Source organism: Carassius gibelio, chromosome B21 (genome assembly GCF_023724105.1).
Source record: "Carassius gibelio isolate Cgi1373 ecotype wild population from Czech Republic chromosome B21, carGib1.2-hapl.c, whole genome shotgun sequence".
Lineage (NCBI taxonomy): Eukaryota > Metazoa > Chordata > Actinopteri > Cypriniformes > Cyprinidae > Carassius > Carassius gibelio.
The window spans coordinates 8,050,510-8,075,936 of record NC_068416.1 but is presented as its reverse complement, the minus strand read 5'-3'; the positions used below and the strand labels follow the sequence as shown (position 1 = coordinate 8,075,936).

The window sequence follows — 25,427 nt, the reverse complement described above, 5'->3', positions numbered from 1 at the left end:
AAAACAATATAAAACTTACTTCTAGGAATTCTTCAAGCTAATACTTAATAGATTAACAAAAAATACAAAATTTTACCAACAGTTGGTTTGCTGAGAAGACTATTTTGTATTGGTAGGTTTCCAGCTCAACAAAACAGCATGTGGTCAGCCATCTTGTTACTGCCACCCTGGCACTTGTGAGTTCAATATTGATCCACTAGGTGTCTCTATGCAGGGGTCAGAAGTGGCACTCTGGGCTTTTGAAGTTAAATTTGACAAATGTTTTTTTGTTGGTTCATTTTGGGTAGCAGCAATTAACAGCGGCCAAATTTGACCCTGTGGGTTCTCCAGGGCTAGTAGGCTCTGGAACCATTTTGATGACATTTGAAGCACTAAGTCTACCCTGTTATTCAGGTGGTGAGCGGGAACATGATAACTCTCCATTTTTGGAAGGTTATGTGTTTGTGGGTGGTTGAGAGACAACAGGAGGGTCAACATTAGGAGTCTCATTCTCATCTGAGGAGGATGCCTCATAATCAGGGTCCTAAATATTATCATCAGTCTCAGACACATTCTCCTCTATGTCACTTATACCTTATACTGTCAAAAACCTGTGACAAAATCTTATTGACAGAAAATGTCATTTTCAAATGAGAGAGATGGAAAAAATAGAGAGCACACAGAGCACAAAGAAAAATGGTTTAGTAGGCTTCTGTTCATGCTTTTATAATGTTTGCTCCTCCCCTTTGTTTGGTAAACCATGAGAATTAGGTTTTCCCCTCCCCACCCCACGCCACGGGAAATATTAAAGTTCACTGAAAAATTATGTTTTCCCCTCCTCCATGGCACGGGAAACATCAAAGTTCTCATGAGAATTATGTCCAATGTCATGTATACTTCTTCAGATATGGTTATGTTAGGTTAGAGCCCTAAAACAGAGGGAAGTTTTTGAATACAATATTGAATATGTAAAATTAAAATGAACATTATATAATTATAACGTGTTATAGTGACCTCAATAAAACAACCAAAACAAATGTGTGTGAAATTTTTATATTTCTTATATTTTATACTGTTAAAAGAGCCTGGAAGGAAGAACTACAAAATGTGTACAGAACATTGAAAAAATATCAGCAGGTTAATTTTGTTTACAGAGTTGTCCCCATTAAATTTGGAAAATGCATTAAATCTGAAGCAAAAATAAAAATAATGTCTGTACAGGCGTTAAATATTGAATGGGGTCAAATTAACCCCAAAGTTAACATGAGGGTTAAGACATCTCTGCTTAGATGGAGCGTCATCTGCAGCTCAGCCTGGCAAGGTCAGAGCTATTTGTAATCCATGCAAACCCATCAGTTGACCACAACATCATTGTGCAAGTGGGATGTATAACACTTACACCAACCAGGACTGCAACCAACCTAGGAGTAGTGGTTGATGACCAGCTAAGCTTTTTCACCCACAGCTCAACAATGTCTCAGTTGTGCAGGTTAACACTCTACAACAATAAATCAGGAAAATCAGACCCTTCCGGTCAGAATGTTACAGTTACAACTACTAACCCCAACCCTAATTTAAATACTGGACTACTGTAATACTCTATGGGAAGGCTTTCCAACCAACTTGACTAAGTCTTTTGCAGATTATTGTCTAGTCTTTAATCAGCCAAACTGTATCCATGTCAAATTTAAAGTTCTGACGCTGGTTTTCAGGACTACTACTGGAACAGCTCTTTCCTACCTCAACTCACTACTACCACTGTATCCCACCAGCTAAGGTCATTGTACAAGTGTGTCTATAAGTGTCTCAATGAAGCAAAATGTCACTCTCCATAACTTTCACCCTTCTTTCCTCTCTGGTAGAACTCCACTTCCAACTGAAGACACACCTCTAGCGGTTTCCTAATCTAGTGGTCTCTTAAATCTGACATTGTTCCTCTTTTGTAAGTTGATATGGATAAAAGTGACTGCTAAATGCATAAATGTAATGAAAACATGTATACATGCTTTAAGCTATGCATTTACACATTAACTGGCAACTAGCCCTGCTCTCCCCATTAGCAAATAATTATCATTAATAATTACTTAAAAAGATTCTAAAATAAATGATTAGAAATCAAACACCTTAAGAATTTTTTTTTATGTAGCATAATCATTCACTCAGTGCACACAAAATAAAAGAAATACATGACAACTGTTTCAGAGGGGAATAATTCTTGGAATGGATCATGGATTTTTTCTTATTTTTTTTCTTTGTCTCTCTCTTTTAGCTGAGTTTTCTCTGTCTTTTCTTTTTTTTTTTGTTCATTTCAAATAGTTTTATTGCAGGCCAATTGGAACTTAATCTTTTTTTTTCTTTATATATTTTTTTTTTGCTCACCCCCATTCCAATATCTTTATTGATTAGCAAACATGCAGCTGTTAGAAATCCATTTTACAAACAAAGAACTGAAAAATACATCCATAGATTTTTCAATTTACAAACAGTAATAAAGTCAAAATCTATTTATGCTAAATGACACTGTACTAATGTGGTGTAACTGTTGTACAAATGATCAAAATCTATTCTTTAAATTCACACATAGTCCCCAAGTCCTCCTATTAGACCTGCCAGACCTTTCTATGAGTTACTGAGAAACTGAAACGTTGTGGATATTGAGAACATATTGTACAATCATTCGGAAAGAGTAGGGCAAACAGGTACATCACTGAATGTTTGGATTCAAATGGCATAGTAACGTGCTATTAAATGTCACATCAACAGTATATATAAAGTTTCAAAGTTTTACACTGGTCCTTCTTTAAAAGGAAGTATAAACTTACATCTTAATTGTTTTAGCAAAGTATGTAAATATGATTATTAAAAAAATATATATGCATTCGTACATATATTTTCTTTTTTTACCAAATGAGCACACGCATACAGATGCCAGCATGCTATTGGATAATATCTAAGGTTACAGAAATGGTACATTTTATACCCATTTCTGGAGGACCAGGATTTTTAAACAAGCCGAGTGTCAAATATGACAAAAAAAAAAAAAAATTGCATGATGTTTATAAGTCACACGGTTACTTAAATAAGCCTCTAAGAGTCATGAATGTGATTCGTTCAGTGATTCATTCATTCTAACGGCTAAAATAATGAAGAGAACAGTCATTACTACTGCAACCATTTACAAAATATACACACACACACACAAAAAAAAAATACAAATCTCATAAAACGTCAGCTGCACACTGACGATATAAGGCGTAAATGAAGTGTAAATCAATTCGGAATACATTCACAACACCTGTTCATATGTTATCTCAATTACCAATAATAATATTCTCTGACCCTCATCCAAAGCATTTTTTGGTTTTGGAACCCCGCATAGATGCAAGAAATAAATATGAACAGTCGGACACACGGACCAAAATGAAATATGCCACATGGATCTTTCCACATATCGAGCCTATATTTACAGGAAGTGGCACATTAATCTTGAGGAGGAGGAAAAATAATCCAACTGGGGATATATATATATTGCCTATAGTTTAAACAAAAGTGTTGTAAAAGGGTCTGACATCATTAGGGCATATGGTTTCTTAACAATGGAAAGAGATGCCTTAAATGAGAAAAATGCGTGAGTGTGTCCATTTGGGAGAACTTCAACCACAGGCCAAGGTGGCACAAAGTGCAGATGAAGTTTCATGTTTAATCTTACATTGAACTGGGAAAATGTGCGAAAATTTAGGCGTAAAAAGAAAAATTATAACAGTTGTCACAAATGTTGTGAGTTACTGATATCTGGTCATGCACAGTGAAACAAAATGTTTCCTAATTGAACATTTTGCATTCACTCTCAGCAAAAGTGAGAGTTTGATATATAATGCAGAAATTGCAGAATGACAGAAACACTGCAAGTGACCACAGACGTCTCCCGTTCTCTTATATTCTCCCATATGGAGAATGCCATTAGCCTTTTCATTTTTTTCCACTTCTCAAAATACTGAAAACCGTCTTTAAAAGACTCTTTGTCTTATTCAATCTAATATACTTAAATTAGAATTCACAAACAGAAACTAAAAATGACAGTTCTTGAACAAAAAGGGGTGCAGTTTCCCCTTCCTCATCGCCTCCATGAGCGGCTTTCATATTCATCATCTTCATCGTCATCTTCTTCCTCTTCCTCTGGAAGCAGAAAGGGGCTGACTGGCTCCTAGAAGAGTCAGTAAAGATATAAACATATTTAAGAAAAAACAAACAAACATCCAGTATAAACATAGTAATAACATTTTAATTACACATTCAATACATAGCACTGCTAATTATATATTTAAAATAAAATATCTTTAGGTGTAATCTGGCTGTCTAATTACCGTCATTACATGAATTCCTGCAGCGCTGACCTCTTTCTTTGACTCTTCCTCTTCTGGTTCAGTGGACACAGATGGAGTTTTGGGTCTGTACCATGAGATCTGTAAAATTCGACCTTTGAACTTAGCCCCTTGGTTTGCAGCCTGAAAAAAAAAAAGATTTAGTGCTGTTAAATTGAAGTAACATAATACAATACAGTTTTAATGTAAAACTAAATAAAACAAACATAAAAAAGCCATAGTACGTTTTCTGCTTCACTTCGCGTTTTGAAGGTCATCACGACACTGGAAGCATCATGGTCCCGAAGCTCCTCAATCTCGCCAAATTTCTATACAAGTCATTAGAGTTTATCATAAATTTAGTGATATACAAATACAAATATATACAAATCAAGATACAATCCTGCATCTAAACTCAAGTCTTACCATGAAATGTGGCATGAGCTCCTCCTTCTCTTCCTGTGTGAAGCCAATGATTGTGAGGGCTCGAGGCCGGTGGTCTACAACCATGTGATTGCCTCCTCCACGCCCCCTCAGGCTCCGCCCTCTGCCCCTCCCTCGGCCTCGACTTGGTGCTGCTGGTGGCTTGCCACGCCCAGCCGAGATCAATCCCAACCTTGTTGCCTATGTGATTTTAAAACAGAGGGTGGACGTGTTAACAAAACTTAAGACAAAAAAACGATATATATATATATATATATATATATATATATATATATATATATATATGTGTCTGTGTGAACCAGGGTAAAACATTTCATATGCATACATGGGTTTCAGCTGATTTTATGAAAGTGGATGGAAGACTTTTAAACACCAAATTTTTAATTTTTACTGTATAGTCTCATCAAACAGTCCTTCAGTTTATACAGTTTTCCAATTTAAATATCTCAAGATTAAAAAAAAAAAATCAAGATACATATACTCAAATCAGTTTTTTTTTTATACCAAAATCAGTATGAAGCAAGTCTGATTACATACAGAACAAATATCTGCCAATGTATTCAGAAAAATCAACTTCAAATCAAATTCAAAGGAAAAACAAGTTTTCATGCCCCATTGACAGATAATTCTTGTTTTAAGCCAAAACTCACTTTATTTTATAAAATTTCTTGGGAAGCAATATTTCGTCCTTTTACATCTCAATTAAATGATTCTTGATTTAGGGGTATTCAGATATTTGTATTGGAAAACAAGACAAATATAGTGAGGACAATATACATTTACTGGCCACTTTATTAGGTACACCTGTACAATTGCTTGGTAATACAAATTATTATTCAGCCAATCACATGGCAACAACTCAATGCATTTAGGCATCTAGATGTGGTTATAACTTTAAATTCAAACAGAGTATCAGAATGTGGGAAGAAAGGGGATTTAAGTGACTTTGAACGTGGAGTGGTTGTTTGTGCCAGACAGGCTGGTCTGAGTATTTCAGAAGAATTTTCACACACAACCATCTCTAGGGTTTACAGAGAATTGTCAGAAACAGAGAAAATATCCAGTGTGTGGATTTTGTGTGGATGAAAATGCTTGTTGATGTCAGAGGAGAATGGGCAGACTGGTTAGAGACAATAGAAAGTAGGGCTGCATGATATTGGAAAAAAATTAAATTGCGATATTTTATTTTTCTGCGATATATATTGCGATATGAAATCCAATTAATTTTTTCTTACAAACAAAAATGGGGTGAGCACACTTACATTCTCATATTAGATGATTTAAGCATCAGACTATTATTTAAATTAGAGTAAATTATTTGTTTGTAACTTTAGGATATGGTTTGAATGGTTAACATATTAACTAACATGAATTTACCATGAGCAATACTTTTATTACTATATTTTTGCGGTTGGTTTGGCTGGAGTGAGTTGCCGGGGACATGCGAGCTCGCTGCCGGCCGCCTGCGATTTGGAGGGGCGGCTGCCGTCCGTGAGGGAGCAGAGAAGTCGGCGCCGTTCGCCAGGGGGCCGGAGGGGTGTCGTGCCGTCCGCCGAGGGCCGTCCAGTGCCACCGCCAGGCACCGCGGAAGAGATCGCCCAGCTGGTGGAGGGCCGAGCAGCAGTGCGTCTGGGAAACGGAGGTTTTTATTTATTTTTCTCTCTCTCCCCTCTCTCGTCTCTGTCGCTCCTCCTTCCATCTCCTTTCCTCTCGCCTCGTCTGTCCTACCCCCAGGTTTCGCAGGTCCCCGTGAGCGGTCCCCCCCCCTGGAGGGAGTGGGGGGAGGGGGGTGTTTGAGTAGTACACAGTCTCGGGCGTACCCCCCCCCTCCCCATTGTGGCCTGCGAGGGGCGATGGGGGTATGTGACTAGTGGGGCGGGGCCGAGGGATGTGGGAACGAGCGAGGCCGGTGGAGTGATTGGGAAATCAGCGACACCTGCCACCCACCACCGGTCTCGAGTCCCACAGAGGAGATGGAAGAATATAAAACTGGAGCGACGACTGAAGAACGAGAGAGGACCAGGTTTGGGCTTTATTTTATGTTTTGGTTTTTATTGGTGCGCATCAATCGTCGGTGAGGGGCTGATGCGCTGTTTTGTGTTTATTTTGAATTATTAAAATGTTATCTGATTGTCGGCCGGTTCCCGCCTCCTTCTTCCCGATGATTATGGAGACTTTATTATTACAATGTTAAATAATGTAGTTAAATAGTTTAATAAATAGAACGTTGTTGTAAAGTGTTACAGATTTTTTTATACACCAATTCAGACGCCCCCTGAGTTCAGTGCTGGACAAGTCATTTGTTTAAACCATTCATTAAACTGAATCAGTTCTAAGGAATCATTAGTGTACGGCACGCACTGTGTAATTATCTCTGCAGTTTAGGATATCGCACAAGATTTGACAACACAGAAAACATTTCATCACTGCATTGTTTTTTTTCCCGACATCATTGTCAATTGATTTTGATTAATATGCACGAGGGAGAGAGAGCAAGACAGCGCTCGTGTTGTTTGAAGATGGGACTTAAAAACACATTCAAATGTTAAACTTTCACTCTATGATGGTTAAGCTGTGCAATTAATCCACGAATCACATTTGTCAAGGGCCGGGCAGCAGCTGGGCAGTACGGTCAATGAATAACGGATCAACTATGACAGCCTACATCGCACATGCGACTATCTTTACTAAATTTAATGCCATGACTTCAAGGGTTTAAGAATGTCTGCTTCATCTTTTTTGTAAAAGGGTGAACTGAGACTTTTTAAGTCCATACACACCTTCTTATTTTATATTATTTCTATTGTTCACATTTTTAAAGTACAAGGTAAACAAAGCTAGGGAAGTATGGGAATGGTGTAGTGAGAGCTTCTAAACTTCCAAAAAGTACTAGACTTTGAAACTTGCCTAACCTTTACTCTAACTGCAAATAAAAAATGATAAGCCACGGAGTGACAAAAGCCACACCAAATGTTGGTCATTTCTCTTTCATACCCTGACTGAACGGTTACTCAGCTAGTGCAGTTTCTTCCATTCGCTCTCTTCCATTAATTGTCTTCCCCTCGATCTGTGGCTCATTTCTTACATGGAAGCCAATCAAACTTTAATGGAATGAGAAGCATCGGTGTGTGGAGAGGGATGTGTGTTGTTTAGGGATGGGTCCTTGGGGTTTGGGAAGTGACCAGAGTTAAATGTGTAGGAGATGAAGTGTAATGACATACATATTTCACACCAGCTAATTTAACCAGCTATCTGTCTCTTTTGTTTAGTGGGGGTAAAAAAGCTGAAAGAAGAGGAGAAAAAAAAAAAAGGGTACGACAAAGTATGGTATAGCAACTACTGGGCTATCATTTGAGAGGCATGCTCTTCAGCACCAAGAAATAATTAATAATTGTTGTTCCATTCCAGCTTCTGTGTCTATTTTCATGATGAGAAATATGTATAAATTATATCATGTTTTTATAATTTATGTTTTCTAAAAACTACAAAAAAGTATGTGGCATAAAACCTTTCTTTTCTTGTCTTTTTTTTTTTTAGGTTTCTCGAGTTCAAACCAGCTCGATCTAATAAAACAAGCTTAATGGATAAAGGAATTCATAAGAGAGAGCACGGAGGATCTTCAATAATTAATAGGGCTGTCAAGTTGATTAATTTTTAATTAATTACATGAAGTTTCAATTAATCACTCAAATTAATCACAAATTACATTATTTTAAACTATTGTTGTGTTAAACTAGAATGGATCAACTAGACTAGTGTTGGGCGATATGGTCATTTTTCGTCAGTCTGTGAGATCGACAATACACAATATTATCGTGCATAATAAAAAACATATACTTTAAAACATACTGATAAACTAACGTTAAATCTAAAAATACTATATTTAAAACAGCTAGTTCATATATAGTCGGACCGACTGTCATGTCGCGCGTCCTGTGACAAATTTGCCGCATCTGAGCACGGAAGTTATCAGTCTAATTGTTCTGTAAAATGAGTCAACGGTGAAAATCAATAGTACATTTCATTTTAAAGTCCAACAGTTTAACACTAATATTGGATATAAATGAACACGTTAAATAAAAAGTATTCAAAACAGGTAAGTTCATATATTTGGAGTAAAGTTGAACTGAACTGATGCATCAGTGATACAGCGATCCGGACCGCGCGACTCATGATGAGACCGACGCACAGAAACAAGAATGAGATGCATCCTAACATAACTGTGGCACTAAACTCAGTTAGTGAAGACTAGTTTAAAAAAAAAAGTGCACATATACAGGTCATTCAGATTACTTATTAAAGGGCAATGAAATTCCTTATATCTGCAGACGATGTACGTCTGTTTGAGGATGGAGACTTTGTAATGGCCAAAACTATGTATTTTGTATGCATTATGAAATGCGGTGCTGAAGTGAAATAGCTGGGAAGTTTGATAGCTGAATTATAATGGGCCACCTAATGAAAATAAAAATAATAATACTTATTATTATTATTATAATAATCTAATACATTAATAGGAGAATGAGCCTAATATTGTCTTGATTACCGACAGTGTCATCTCCTATCGTCGATATCTCTGACTATCTTCGATACACAATACTATCGTCTATCGGCACAACCCTAAAGTAGACATTACAAATTGTAGCTTTAGAAATATTTCTAAAATAAATATTTCTAAAGGAAATATTTCTTCCTTTTTTCAACAAAAAGGCTACAACAGCCTAACAACAGCCTGTGAGAAACATCTCAGTATCGTTTGTCATACAATGAAAGTCATTAGTAACCAAAACAGCTGTTACCAACAGTCTTCAAAATACGTTCTTTTATGTTCCACGAAAGAAAGGTTTGAAATGATATAAGAATGAGTAAATGACAGAATAAACATTTTTGGGGTGAACTATCCCTTTAATTTTATTATTAATAATTAAATTATACTCTAAATAAGAAACTAAATCTGCCAGCAGATGGTAGTAAATGTCTTCTTCTGATTCGCTCAAACTTTTTGATTCATTCAGTAATGAAGTCAATGTCTCTCTTAGGCCCTGTCCCAAATGGAACACTTCATGTGCACTTTCGGTCTTGTGGACTTACAATGGAATCATTGATTCACACGATTCATTCAAAACATGGATTCATTCAGAAACTAAACACTGCTGTGCTGCTTGGAGATGCACAACAATTCTGCTATGGCTTTAAAAGATACATATGTTCTATACAAATCTGAGCAAAACACAATATTGTTACTTATTGTTTACTGAACCAAAACAGCTCTGTTACCAACAGTCTTCAAAACATTTTCTTTTATGTTCCACGAAAGAAAAGTTTGAAATGGGGTGGTGTTGGCACAGTGGATAAGACACATGCCTTTGGTGTGAGACCCGGGTTCGAATGTGACCTCTGACATACATAGCAACTGTAAGTCGCTTTGGATAAAAGCGTCAGCTATATGAATAAATGTAAATGTAAATGTAAATGAACTGCTGCATAAAATCACAATTGAACTCCTGATATTCGGGACAAACAGCACTCGTGTGCTATTGCTTTCACTGCCCCTGTGATATGGTTTATTATATAATATAAATATGAGACAAAAACACATTCAGGGGCATTTCTGCACCAATATCTTGAATTTCAGGGCATAAATGCAGTTATGGAGTGGTTGCCCTGCATCATATTTGTCAAAAGTCAACTGTATGAAATGTAAGATGATTTACAGGTGTGGGGGCGCGGCCGGTAAGTTAACTGCATTTAAACGCTTTAATTGCTTTTGAAAAAATGAATACTTACTAATAATCTTATTTATTAATAATACATGTGTTTTCTTATGGTATTGCAGATTTGAAAGTGGCTTGAGTTGACAGTACCAGCATTGTAACTATTTTTATAAGCTAAAATGTAAATATTCTTACTGACAGAGTTAAGACTCTAATCTTATTAAAATTATCCACAGCTAGCATCACACATTTGTAGATCATGATAACCACAGGTAAAACCACGTATCACTAAGACAGTAAAAAGTTATTTCTATTGTTCTATAATAAACTATAAATGTACAACACCTTTTTTTTATTGGTGCTATAACAGGCTTAATTTTCTTCCCAAAAATTATAATTTCTTTTCAGATATCACAGATCACAGTGGCCACTTACCTCCACCTGCAACTGACCCAACCTCCTCTTCAGATCTGTGGTGTCTTCTCCTGACGTCAACTTCTTATGGAAGTCCAACTCTGCGTCAAGCAACTCTTTCTGTGCCTACAGATGAAATAATATTGTAGATGAAATGATGGTTAGACTTAAATTCAGTAAGATCTTATAAAACAAAGGTGGCAATCTATGTAACTACAGATTCTAAGTTCTGCCTATACTCGGATATCAGACACGATGATCTGTGCTAAGCCATCAGAAGCTTCTTTCAGCAGTAACAGCAGTTCTATAAGAGCTGTCTTACATCTGTTTTTGACTTTGTTTGTGTGGTGTTGGCAGTAGCTTGTGAGGTGGGGCTGATCTCATTCTTCAGCTGAGAGATCTTCTCTGTCAGTTCTTTGAGTGTCTTCATGATGTTGGCTCTTTCCTCTGGCTTCATCCCTCTGTTCTTTTCCAGGCGGTTTATCAGCACCTGCAGAAGACGTTTCAGGTTTAGTGTCATCAAACAGGATGTACAAAATCTCTAGTGAAGTTATTGTGTATTATATTCATTTAACTAAAAGTGAATCAGGAAAACACATTCATTGCAGGGTCCTCAGTTTTGATTCACCTATTAAATCAATCATCTTATTATTAGTAATAAATAATTTGACAATGAATACATTTTGGGGAAAATTTGAAAAAGAAAACTTGATCTGTTTCTTATGTATTCAATCCTATTAAATACAATCCTTTTTTTTTTTTTTTTTAAGAAACAAATAATAAGGAATTAACATTGTTAATTTGACATGAATTCCATTCTATGCTGTGTCAAAAAAATGTCTTGGACACTCGCAAGATAGATCAACTGACAACTTTCAGCCATATGACATTCAACATTACTCTGAAATGTGGAATTAAAGTCATAAATACTAAATAAATACATTAATAAATGTGTAGATTCATCCAAGATTTCAGCTTTTTGTATATCAACAAATGTTTTGTTATATCTTCCTACCTTCTGACATTCGATCTGTTTTTCAAGCATTTCTTGTTTCTTCTTCCTCATGTCTTGCTGCAGTTTCAGCGCCTCCTGAAGGACAGAAGGTCAGAGGTCACATAAGCTCACTCATAAGTAAAATCCAGACTATCACCACTGCTATTGGTTTACAGAGGACAGAAGGAGAAAGGAAATACTCACCTGCTTCTTTTTCAAAACCTCCTGAGCTTCCAGTACTTTGGCCGTTTTTCCCAAAGATTTTGATGCGGTTTTCAACACCGTGCGTGAGAACTGACCCTTCGCTAAACCTGAAGGTGGTGTCAAACCCTTGTTTAACAGAGAAATTACAATAAGTGTTGACGGATTATGAACACATTATTTATATATATAAAAAAATATATATAATATAATATTATATAATATATATATATATATACACACACACACACACACACACAGACACACACACAGGTTAAAACGAGACAACAACAAAAAATTTGAACCATGCAACGACTGTGACAGCTTGACCATTTTAAAGGATACTATGGCAAAGTTATTGCTATTATTTTCATGAATATAGGGTTGACCTGAAGAATGGAAGCTGTGTCATACACTTGGAAAATTATGAGCTATATCACCTCTTATCAACACTAGAGGTGTGACAATACACTTTGCTCATGAGATAAGAAAAAATACAGATTCTAGAATGAGAATATTTTAATACTATAAAAAAAAAAAAAAAAAAAGACTAAATATTTGTCTTTTAATAGCAAAGGGTAAAACGATCCAGCTGTATTAATAAATATTGTAATCTAGGGCTGCAACTACCGGTAATGATTATTTAACTATGAGGCAATAACATTTGGCTCAAATGAAATATGAAAACCAAGAAATTACATGACTTAATTGAACAACAATGTTAAAATACATAATGCAATATGCATATTCATAATATGCAACTTAAGTACATTATGTATTAAAACAAATGCCTGCGAAAGGCACCAACGCATTTGGCCACAAGCAGAAACTTTTATTTTCAAATTGCTATGTACAGTAAATGGCATATTTAGAAACAGTTTTATGTCTTCTCCTGTGTTGGCAAAGGTTTATAAATGATTTACATTACAAACCTAGAGAAATAATGCACAGATTTCCCAGATCAACGTTAATTCAAATTCACATCGTAAACAGAGGAAGAGTTTAGCCCCTTTCACACGTACAGTACTGTTAAATTAGCGCTAAGTTACCATTAATAGAAATCCTGGTAAATTTTTCTTGGCAATAATATATTTCTTATGGAAATGACATGATTACTCTGAGAGGTTTACAAAGCTCTGCAGCTTTTTAATCCGCTTTTCTATCTAAATATGCATTAAAAAATACATTTTTGACTATTGCACCTCACAGCTTTTTGTTCGGGCTTCTATATAAATAAAATGTTAATATGAGTGTTTTTAAAGATGTCTCTTACACACTTGCTTTTTAATATAAATTAAAAAATAATCAATTTCTGCGATGGAAATTTTCAGTTTTGTTACTCCTGTGTTTAGTGTCACATGACCCTTTCAGAAATCATGCTGATTTGCTTCTCGAGAAACAAAAAAGGTTTTTAATGCTTAAACTTTTGTGAACCAATTTAAAAAATGTATTTAAAAATAATAATAATAGTTTGATTCAAAAAGGCCACAACAATTTGATTATAACATTTAGAATGTTACAAAAGATTTATATTTCATATGAAATTGAAATAATATTTCTAGAAATCTTATATATTCTTCTTTTGAACATTCTTATCAAATAATCCTAAGTTTTCATGGTTTCTACAAAATTACTAAATAGCAGAAACTAAGTTCAACACTGATAAATAAAAGGGTTCCTCATTAATAACTGTGAATTACCAGTATTAGTTACTAATACTCGAGCAGCAAATCAGCATATTAGAATGATTTCTAAAGGATCATATGACATGGAAGACTGAAGTAATAATGCTGAAAATGTAATTTTAGTATCACAGGAATAAATAGCATTTTAAATTAGTCAAATAGACAAAATATAAATATATAAAAATATATAAAATATAAATAACAGTATTTTTTATTATAAATTTATTTTAAATTGTAATAAAATAAAATCACAATATTACTGTTTTTACTTTATTTTTGATCAAATAAATGTGGCCTTGTGAGTATAAGAGACTTCTGCCAAAAATATTTGCTTTTGCTTTTGATAGTGTATACACACATAAAACTATAAGTAGAGCCTCGGCAAGAAATTAAAATGCTCTTTATGATAAGAACTTTTGAGAATGTCTGGGGTCATTTGTAAGTTGCTTAGGATAAAAGCGTCTGCTAAATGACAATGTAAATGTATTCTCTCAGTCAGATGTGTGCAAACATTCATGTGCTTTCTTTACCACTGAAGGTTCCTGGCTGGGGCTGGTCGGTTCAGTGCCGCCCGTTGTGCCCGTGGCTCCCGGGGCCGTCTGCTGTTTAGGGAAGGTTTTATTGTTCAGCACGTACGATCCTGCTGGGTGCTGCTTATTAATGACCTGTAAACAAAATTTATTTCAGTCAAGGAATGTAGACAAATGGCAAACAAGCTCCCATCTGTGAAACTTAATCGTTAACACAAATGTTTCAATGAGGGTTAGCCAGTAAAGAGTCTGTTTCCCAAATATTAGAACACAATGAAATGTAGGAACAGCCTTTACTCAGACACTTGTGCCAGACCTTGTGTGTTGTGGGATGTTGTTGTCCAGGGTTTGTGCTCTGACTGGGTCCCTGTTCCTGTGTGTTCGATGTGGTCTCTCGATGCCAGTACACTCTGATGAAGCGGTTATTCAGAACAGCTTCGGTGCTGGAGATGGCCCTCCGAGCCTCATCATTAGCTGTGTACTGGATCAATGCCGCCTCAGGGTCACCCCCAAACACCACCTGTAGAAATCACAGGACAGGACGCAGTTTTACTTCTGAACAAAGTGTAACAAAAGCATTAGATGACCACGATGACATAAATCAATCTAAAAAGCAATCTTTTTGAGAAAGCATGTAGTTGATATCCAAGTGAATCTATATAGGATGTGTACCTGGATGTTGACTATCGTTCCAAACTTGCTGAAGTGCTCATTGAGTTTGGTGATGTTGTTGAGCTCCCGGGGGATTTTGCGGACCTCTAGTTTGGTGTTTACATAATGGTTCTTTTTCGGGAAGGTGGGTTTATGCTGGTTATTGAAATTTTGTCTGTAAAACAGAAAAGACCCCGTCACACCACATGAGTTTACATCAGAATCCGTGTCTGAGGATACAGATCTCAGCTCACTCATCACTCACTTTTCCATCCAGGGTTTTTTGGCCTGTGGTCCGTCTGTAGATGGTAGGCATCTCTTCCTGTTCTCCTGCTCAGAGCTGTACCTCACATCGCCACTCGACACACTCGTGACGGCTGGCTCTGTCTGGATTACGATGTTAGCCGCTAAAAACATGAATAAACCAAAGTTCAGTTACATGTTACCAAAACGAACGAGTTTAAAACTTTAATGAAGTACACACATCTGATACCTCGGGAGTTTTGCCCGTCACCAGCGGTGAGGCCGATGAGATTGGGTCTCTGCGTCTGGATGCGGGGGATGAAATGGCGGTATTGAGCTCTGCCTGGCCCGGTCAGTCCTGGAGACTCTGGGTTATAGGCCTCAGGGTCATAGTTGTCTGTATGAGACAAGACGTGCATGTTAAAACATATGCACTGCATGCAGGGGAAAATATATATAATAATAGACACTGCTAACAAAAGATGAAGCTTATTTCCCTTTATTCAATTTAAAAAAGACCTTAGGTGTTTGTAAGCACGGTCTCAATTTTCATTATTTAAAATTGTTTTTCAATTTTAAAAGAGCAGTTCACCTTCAGTTGCTGCTCCCTACTGACCTGATAGTATGAAAAAAATAATAAAAAAATAAACACTATGTTAAGTCAATGGAGACCAGCAACTGAGGGTGAACTATCCCTTTAAGTAACAGAGGAAAAAGCTCAAAAAGATGCAAGAGGTAAAATGCAACAACAGCACAACTACATGGTCAGAATCTGTTACTGCAGCCTTGAGGAAAAAATATAAGACCAGGACCACCACCGACAGAAAAGAGGCTTATTTTTCTTTAAAGGGGTCATACTTCCTTCTGTGAAGTCCACTTAAAATAATAAAAATTAAACAAAAATACAGATGGATGGGAAAAAACAGAGTAACTGGAGTATCTGTCCAGTGCATCAAAACCAGACGTTTTCTTCCTAAATGAGATGACCCCTTTAAAACCCACTTCTAACAGTAAGCTCTAGAAGCACCACTGCTCAAGCTGAGAACAGAGAAGCGCAGTGGCTTACATTCAGAGAGAGTGTACTGAGGGTGGAGAGAGGCAGAAGAGGAGGAAGAAGAGGAAGGAGGTGGTGGTGGTGGAGGAGGAGGGGGTCCCACTCCAGGCAGGGCCAAAGGGGAAGAGGTTCTGCTGGTTCTGGAGTGGGGTGGAGTATCTATCCCAGGAGCTGGGATTAGAGGAGGCCCTAAAACAAGACAAGAGCAGACTGAACTACACCTTAGGACGTGCTGATAATATAAAGTCACACTCGAGATTTAGAGTCCAAGACTTTGATACATTTGAACAATTAACAAATGCATTTACTTTATTAGCATTCAGTTTTTTTTTTATAATCTGAAACATGTTGCAGCTTAAATTCCAGAGCGCCTTGTACAATGCAATTCATGTCAAAAATGCAAAACATCTAAAGTGCATTTCCCACATATAGGTAGTATGTATAATATATATTTCCACTTTAAATACATTTGTTTAGGCTTGGGGTTTATGATAAATGTTGCATATAATGAAAGCCACTCTAATTTATGTTTGTTTTACAGTTTACACTTATTTTTCATTCCTGTTTTGTAACGGAACACTGCAACTTATTTTCTGGAAAATACTGCGATGCATAGTGTAAGATTTGAATATCTACCGATTAATCAAAAATGTAAAAAAACAGAACAAAAAAAACAAACGATGAATTGCACTACATTTATTTTTTCAAGATTTTTAAATCAATTAAAAACTGTATGATGTAATAAAACTTGCTAAATTGACAATGATAAATAAAACAAATAAGCAAAGACTATACAATTATTTAATTTTTTTTTTTTTAACTTAACTGAGGAAAAAACTAGTCTAGCATGCTGAAATCAAAGCGACACTCACCAGGCATGGGGTAGATGCCCGGAGGCGGAGGCTGTCCGTGGGGAGGGCGCAGCGGCATGGGCATGCGAGGAGGAGGCTCGGTCATTGGCGGCATGGGCATCCGGGGCAGGCCTGGTGGGGGTGGAAACGGGATCATGCTAGGAAGTGTGACGTCATCCACGATCAGAGGGTCATTACCGTGGTCAAAAGGACAGAGATCGCCTCGTATGCAAAATCCTTTCTCTGTCAACAAAAAGAAAACACACAAATCAGAATCGTTATATAAAAACATTATGTGTGCTTGTTGAAAGAGACAGCTGGTCAAATCAAGTGCCAAATCACAGCTTGTTTATTGAGATCAGGGCTAATGGAGCGAACCTGTGGAAACTCTCCTGCTACTGTCAGCAGTGTGAGAAATACCCTCGCTCCAGAAAGACAGGGTAGTAAATATAAACACTGCCGGTTTAACACCGCTCCCAGAAGGCCATGCAGTGAGACTGCTGCACCATAGTCATTAGTGATGCTTTAGAAACAGACACCCCGAAGAGTTAATGTGTCCTTCGAGAGCATCAAGACACATCAGTGTTTCTGATGTCTTCTACATCACTGGACTTAGATTTCAGATATCAAATCAGTGGTTCCAAAATGTATTTGGACCTTAATTCTGAAAATATCAAACTAATTCACATTGAAAAGGTTTTTTCACAAATTGTTTGTTAGGTTTAACATGCTAAAAAGAGCATTTTGTCTTCATTTTGAACAGTAACTATTTTAACAAAGCAAAAAAAAAAAAGTGTAGATATTCTGGTTGTCAAAGATTAATGGAACATGTTTAATGTGATGAACTACCCCTGTGGTTATTCTAGAACACCAGAGTGTTCTGCTGAGTTCACCAAAAAAATAAATCGCTGCAATTCTAGTAAATTACATTTAATTTTATGAATTATATTTAATTTTACACTTTTTTTTTTAAACTTTTTCTATACAGATTTTGTTTTATTTCAGTTCTCATTATAGTAATTTTAGTACTTAAACTAATTTCCATTCTAATTTTCATTAAAGATTTTCATGAAAAATTCATAATCTATTTAAGCTTTATTTCGGTTACCAATAGCTTTAACAACATTAGAAAAGATTAGAAAAGTGTGGTCAAATTCACTCCAGCACCATATTCCCACCAAACAAGTGTCAGAGTGAACAGTGTCTTACCGTCGTAGTCTCTGCAGCGGTGTTTGAGCGTGCTGCTCTTGTTGAAGCTCTTGATGTCTGTGTGGTTGGTGAAGTATGTGGACCAGCTCTCTGTAGTGCTGTCGGGCAGGTGAGCCGGTGCTACCACGGTTACGGCGTTGGGGACGGCGGGGCTCCCCGAGGAGGGGAACTGGTGCTGAGGAGGGGGCAGAGGGAGCAGGGGGGGCGGATGGGTCTGCTGGTGGTGTGGGTTACCCATGTGGCCAGAGGATGGGACGTAAGGCTCTGTGTCCTTCCGCTCCTGCTCAAATTTGGATCTGTGCTCTGCTAAAATAAAACACATTTCAAATAGAGACTTATTTGTTTGCAAAGAAAGTTTAAAAAAATAAGACACACAAACACATTTCTAAAAAGCATTTATAAAAAAAAAAAAAAAGAAAAAAACATCTCTATATTCCCCCTCAAAAATTGCTCAAATTTTCTTCACCACCCTGATATTTTTATACCAAATAAAAACAAAATTCTAAATTATGCTTACTTTATTATAAAAGATGCATATTTAAGTTCTTACTAGGGGTTTAACAATGTGTGATTTGACATTCGAGTATCTTGGTAAAACCATTCAAAACACCCTTACAGTGCAGGAAAACATTATGCTACGTGAAGTTAAACTCGTGCGAGTGCACATCACAATCAATGCATGACCCAGTTTAATAAAATGCCTTTAGATTGATCACAAAATTCAAGATATGGGGACAGAAAATGTATATCTATATAATTCATATAGTTAATGAATATTGCACAAAGAGTACTGTTTTTTTTTCTCCAAAAATGACTATGATTACAAAAGTAATATTGATTTTTTTACAACAGTTTAAAAAACAGGTTGCTAATTAAGAGACTTACAACTGTGCAGTGAGAGAGAAAAAAACATTTCAATTTCACATTTAAAAGTTTATTTTTTGTTCTTTCAATAATTTTGAATTTCATTTAACATTTTATGTTTATTTTATCAAAACTATTTATGCATTTGTAATCACAGGTTAAGCGATCATGTTGTGCATTAAGCAGTGTGTAAAAACATCTAAATGCCACTTCAGACACAGCTTCTGATTCCTCCCCATTGCAAGGATTAATCTTACTGGTACTGATTTCATTTGCTTGGTAACAGCCCAAATGCGGTAGTTATTAAGATACCAACACAATAACACACTCAGTAAAATATCATCAGAAAATATTGAGATATATTTTTGTCAATAGCGCACACCCCTAGTTCTTCCATGTTTGAACTTCATTTAGTCATGTGTTAAAAAATTAAATAATAGCTCTGGCCAAAAAATTTGAATCATATTATGGAACAATTACCCATTTCAATTAAATACATTGCTAAGCACTCTGTTGCACACAAATTAACTTAAGTTTAGGTAAATGTAAGGTGACAGAAGTGATCTGGGCCGGTCCTCACCTCTCCTCTGATTGTGCTCTCTTTCTCGGCTCTTTCCACGGCTGCCACTGCGGCTCCGACTCCTGCTTCGACTGTAGCTCCTCCCCCGTGAGCTTCCTCCTCGCCGCTCATGTCGGTCTCGATATGATTCTCCTCCGCTCTTTCCATGACGGTCCGGTTCCCGCCGCTTACGGTCGTCTCTCCTGCGGTCATCTCTAGTCCTGAGTTCAGACATACAGACACTGCGTGTTACTGATATGAGTCTGATTGATATATAGTGGACAGATTTGACTGCCACTAGAGATGTTCCGATACCCTTTTTCTCTTCCCGATACCGATTCCGATACCTGGGCTCAGGGTATCGGCCGATACCGAGTACTGATCCGATACCTGGGTGTGTATCTGTATATACAGCTGTATATACTACTAGCCCTGTGTAAATTGCTAGAATTCTTTTTATGGTGTGCTTCAGACAGATCCCTCAATAAAACATGAACAAATACATGGTGAACTACTGTATTTATTACAGTATTTTTATTATCTAACATGAATTTGACAGTATTATTTATTTTCATATGCAAAAAAGAACTTCAAATGCAGCCAAAAATCTAACACCGCAAACTAAAAAAGGTATTTAAGTTTTACAATATAACTGTATAAAAAAACTGCAACAAATAAGTCTAGGAATATAAAAAAAGATCTATTAATCAGATAATCTCTTTACAACAAAACAAGTAAAAAACAAGCAACCATCTAGGCATAATTATTATTATTATAGAGACGTATTATTATTACTGTAGGCTACAACAGTAGCTTTATATATTGTCAATTTACTCATGTAAACCAAACATTTATTTTAATGGGCTGCCATGAAGATCTTTGAGTGTCTGTGTTTATGATATGACAGTATTCTCAAATGAAACGGTAAATTCTCATGAAGTGACGGTTTATGCGTTCGTGTCCTCATGACACACAGCAGAGACTACAAAACAGCGAGCTCTCGCGCATCTGTGCCAGTCACCCACAGAGATGTAGATTTTGCGGGAGTAATATTTAAATAGTATTTTGCAGTTTAATATTCACAGACACTAGTATATATTCGGCTACTGTCTGGAGCCCTGCGCTTTGACTTACACGGAAGCGACTGAACGCAGCTGCCGGTACTGAATATACTTGAGAGTCTGTAACTACCGGTACTACAGAGACATACTGCTAACCACTGATCTATAATATAGTAGCGGCTTCACTGTCTTTTGGCAGTTTAGAATGTGATGAGTGATCCAGTCATATATAGATCAGGGCTGCTAACGCGTTTTCATTTCTTCTTCGCTGCTCTAAACAGGGGTTGCTTGTGGCAACACAGCACAACTTCCTGTGTTTTCAATGCATTTTGAGCAGCGAAGAAGAACCGTGCAGCGGTTAGGCAAAGCTTGCGGTCATAACTAGGTATTTTTTAAGAAAATGGTATCGGATCGGTATATGGGTTCATGTACTCGCCGATGCCGATGCCAGAATTTGTTGTGGTATCGGAGATATTTCCGATACTAGTATCGGAATCGGAACAACTCTAACTGCCACACGTCCAGTGTGAAAGGGTTTTGAACACATATCATGAAAGTTCCATGGAATAATCTGAGGTACCATGTTTGGACTCAAAAGCAGTTATTTTTTTTGGAGAAGAAATTAATTCTTTCAATGAGCAAGGATACATATATTGATTAAACTCAAAGATGACGGTGAACAATTTCTCTTAAATATTGCTATTCTCAACTTTCTATTCATCAAAGAATCTTGAAAAAAATCTATATATGTGTCATGGTTTCCAGAAGAATCTTAAGTGCAGCTCTTTTCAACACTGATAATAAGAAATGTTTCTTGAGCAGCAAATCATCACATTCAAATGATTTCTAAAGGAACATATGAAACTGAAGAATAACTATAACCTTATATATATATATATATATTCACCCAAGACCCATCACAATCAGAAGGAAAAGAAGCACTTTTGAAGACCAACCTTGATTCATTGAAGTCAGAACGATTCCTTAATGGACTTCTTCTTCTTCTGTTATCCCTATCGTCTTCAACATGACTAGTCTGAGAACAAATGTAAATGTGTTAATTACAACAGTTTATTTATTAACACTAGAAATCTGTCATGACTATTGAGGAGTGTAATGCACCACTAGTCAATTTTATTTTTATGCGCCCTTAACAATAAACATTGATTTTACAGAAAATCATGATGCTTATGTTCATAATGTCTTAAAATCATCATGCCTTGTAGTTGCATCTAGCCGATCAGTGCTGGGCGATAATAAAGTTTAAATTTTTCAATGATATAAACTATCAAGCAGTTGCTATATAGTATATATCACTTTATGCGATCATACAGTATAATCTGAATACACTTATGTACCCAACTTTATATACAGAGCTGTGGAATAAAACGGTTTACATTTCCAAGATTATAAACAACAAGAAATATCTTATGCTGTGATTTTATATCACCTCTTCCTTCTCCTCAAGCTTCTGCACTGGGATTTTACTCTCTTCTTTAGCAGCTGGATTTCCCAAATAATTTTTGGTGGTTAGACATTCAAAGAGTTTATCGACAAACCCTGTAGTCTCTGTGAAAGGAAGAGAACAATGAATCAATTCAGCAAACACCCAAAGCGTATGATAATCTTTTTAAATCATTCATATTCAAGATTAAAAACAAAGGGCCTGAATTCACTAATAATTAGATACTTATCTGCATAGCTACTCACAAGTTTCTACATTTAAAAATAAACAGTTGTGTAAGGAATTTTACCGATACCTTTCTGAAGGAAGACGTCCAGCTGATCCGCACACAATGCTCTGAGCTCTTTCTCTGGTTTGTCCTTCTTCACTAACGCCACAACGTAGTTTGCCAGTGCAGACGGGTCAGCTTCACATCTGTAAAACATCTCTGGTTAATTTCATGTAAATACACACATGCAAGAGACAAGAAGTCTCCTGGCTAACTCAAGTCAAGTGTATCCATGCAGGTCTTCTAAAACAACCACAACATAAGTGTTGTTTACTAGTAGCTTTTCCAAGAGGTCTGCTAGGATGCACAGAAATCAAGCACATGACAAGTTGTCAGCTAGTGAAACAACCACCAAACACACTACTGAGGTCAAAAATAAACGGTCTGCCTGCTGACCACACATTCTAAGGCTTTAAAACTAAAATAGCTTGTGCCCTGATCCGGTTTTGGCCCAGTCTATGAAAACTCTCAGACGGTTTTGATGACCACCCCCACTTAGCCAAGCAGACCCTATTAGCTTAGCTTCCAGCTACATTGTTTCTAACTGGAAGTCGTGTTAGAATTCTAAACGTTATGACCTTATGTATGAACACAACAAAAAATTAACTGTCGTTAAACACCAAATCGAAGGAAACGATAACTATTCGCTGCGCGCTTAAATGCTTTGAAATCCAGCTAAGCTGTTAGCATGTTAGCGCCGCCAGTTAGCTTCAGTGTTTCAAATGTCACTGTTCATCACTTACATGGGTTCAAGAAGTTTCGCCAGCCAGGATTTCAGAGCTTCCACATTTTCTATAATCATCCTGGCGCGCAACTGATTAATACTGATAAAAGGCTGGGTGTTTACGCGTAACTCTTTCTAGCATCGTCTAAAAACACGCTCTGGGCCTTCTGTGTAGTCACTAGCACGTCTCGAGCTGCTGGAGCTTCTGAGCAACGTCACAACGCAACGACAGCAGCCAATCACAGAGCTGCTTCAACTTGCTATTACTCATATCTGAAAATAATAATAATAATAATAATAATAATAATAATACACCAATAACAACAATATAGCCAATTACATTTAAATTACAAAATGTTTATTATTACTGTGGCATTTTGATTGTAGTTATGCTATGACTTCTATAATTTTAATCACTGCAAATTAAAGACAGTGCTCCCCAAATTCCATCAGCATGTTTCCTGCCACACCAGAGGAGACTTTGGATCATGTTTACCCCTCTCTGGAGCAAACTCTTTACTTCAGGACAGGTTTCAACACACTGACTGGAGTATGTTTGCTTCTCAGGCTGCCTGTGGCTCTCACACGGACATTGACATCTATACCTCCTCTGTACTGAATTACATCAACACAACACCACCACTGACAGTGTTACAACAGAAAAAAAACAGATAACAACATACCCTAATCAGAAGCCATGGATGAACAAGGAGGTGCGACTTCTGCTGAAAGCCTGCAACACTGCCTTCAGGTCAGATGACTCTCAGGCCTACAGTAAATCCAGGGCTAACCTGAAAAGAGGCATCAAAAAGGCCAAGTACTTCTACAAGCTGAAGGTAGAGGAACACTTTTCCAACTCTGACCCCCGACGCATGTGGCAGGGCATCCAGATCATCAGTGACTACAAGTCAAGCAACTGAACTCCAACAGTCACAGACGTCTCCTTCCTAAACGAGCTAAATTACTTTTATGCTCGCTTCAACAGCAACAGCAAGGAGACGGCCACCAAGATAACACACTCAGCAGACAACCAACCCCTCAAACTCACCTCCACAGATGTCCACACTGCATTGAGCCGGATCAACGCACTCAAGGCTGCTGGCCCAGATGGCATTCCTGGACATGTGCTTAGGGCATGTGCTGAGCAACTTGCAGGGGTCTTCACAGACATTTTCAACATGTCCCTCATCCAAGCAACTGTGCAACATGTTTTAAGTCCACATCCATTGTGCCAGTACCGAAACACTCCTCCTCAATGTGCCTGAATGACTTTTGCCCCGTAGCACTCACACCCATTATTATGAAGTGCTTTGAGCAACTGGTCCTAGCACACCTCAAGAACTGCCTCCCAGCCAAACTGGACCCACACCAATTTACCTACCGTAGAAATAGGAGCACAGAGGATGCAGTATGCACAGTGCTGTACTCTGCACTACACTTGGACAATAACAACACGTATGTCAGGATGTTGTTTTTTGACTTCAGTTCAGGATTTAACACCGTCATTTCCTCCAAGCTGATCACAAACTTGGAGACCTGGACATTAACACCTCCCTCTACAACTGGATTATGTACTTTCTGACCAACAGGCCTCAGCATGTTAGGTCAGGCCACACCCACTCCACCACCATCACACTTAACACTGGCATACCACAGGGCTGTGGGCTGAGCCCACTCCTTAACTCCCTTTACACCCACGACTGCAAGCCTGTGCATGGATCCAACTCCATCATTAAGTTTGCAGACAACACTACGGTGATTGGCCTCATCAGAGACAACGATGAGACTGCCTACAGTGAAGAGGTACAGCACCTGGCCACATGGTGCGCTGACAATAACCTGCTCCTTAACACCAGTAAGACAAAGGAGCTAATTGTGGACTTCAGGAAGAAGAATGTAAGCACGCATGACCCCATCCACATTAACAAGATGGTTGTTGAACGTGTCTCCAGCTTCAAGTTCCTGGGAACCACCATCTCTGAGAAACTGTCCTGGATCACAAAAACCTCCAGCCTGGTCAAGAAGGCTCACCAGCGCCTCTTCTTCCTCAGGACACTGAAGAAGAACCAACTGTCTTCAGCCATCCTGGTGAACATCTGCCGGTGTGCGATTGAGATCATCCTGACCAGTTGCATCACAGTCTGGTATGGAAACTG

General features: G+C 37.5%; 1 protein-coding gene across 7 annotated transcripts; it reads right to left on the bottom strand.

Annotated features, from left to right (window-relative positions):
- Window positions 1–2,175: 2,175 nt before the first annotated feature.
- Window positions 2,176–23,499, bottom strand: LOC127986100 (RNA-binding protein 27-like). Of its 7 annotated transcripts, none has more exons than XM_052588316.1 (21): window positions 23,291–23,499; window positions 22,575–22,693; window positions 22,265–22,383; window positions 21,771–21,850; window positions 19,775–19,974; window positions 18,331–18,636; window positions 17,143–17,364; window positions 16,283–16,459; window positions 15,458–15,613; window positions 15,239–15,380; window positions 14,995–15,148; window positions 14,639–14,842; window positions 14,323–14,457; window positions 12,111–12,236; window positions 11,928–12,002; window positions 11,235–11,402; window positions 10,934–11,038; window positions 4,767–4,964; window positions 4,586–4,669; window positions 4,374–4,484; window positions 2,176–4,183 (listed from the first exon to the last, which is right to left on the bottom strand). In XM_052588316.1, exons 1-21 carry the CDS (start codon window positions 23,347–23,349, stop codon window positions 4,094–4,096), a joined length of 3,030 nt encoding a protein of 1,009 aa, XP_052444276.1. In that variant the 5' UTR covers window positions 23,350–23,499; the 3' UTR covers window positions 2,176–4,093. The 7 variants fall into 7 exon arrangements, with proteins under 7 accessions (XP_052444276.1, XP_052444273.1, XP_052444275.1 ...); XM_052588313.1 differs by having other exon boundaries at window positions 4,344–4,484; window positions 18,331–18,633; XM_052588315.1 differs by having other exon boundaries at window positions 4,344–4,484; window positions 15,467–15,613; window positions 18,331–18,633.
- Window positions 23,500–25,427: the final 1,928 nt, after the last annotated feature.

Bases quoted from the DNA above. Each gene is read 5' to 3' on its own strand.
- LOC127986100 (XM_052588312.1), bottom strand. From the start codon at position 23,349: ATGATTATAGAAAATGTGGAAGCTCTGAAATCCTGGCTGGCGAAACTT. The intron at 19,975-21,770 runs GTTGGTCTTCAA...GTCTGAACTCAG, and splicing joins TCTGACTTCAATGAATCAAG to GACTAGAGATGACCGCAGGA. The intron at 18,637-19,774 runs GTGAGGACCGGC...GTTTTATTTTAG, and splicing joins AGAGCACAATCAGAGGAGAG to CAGAGCACAGATCCAAATTT.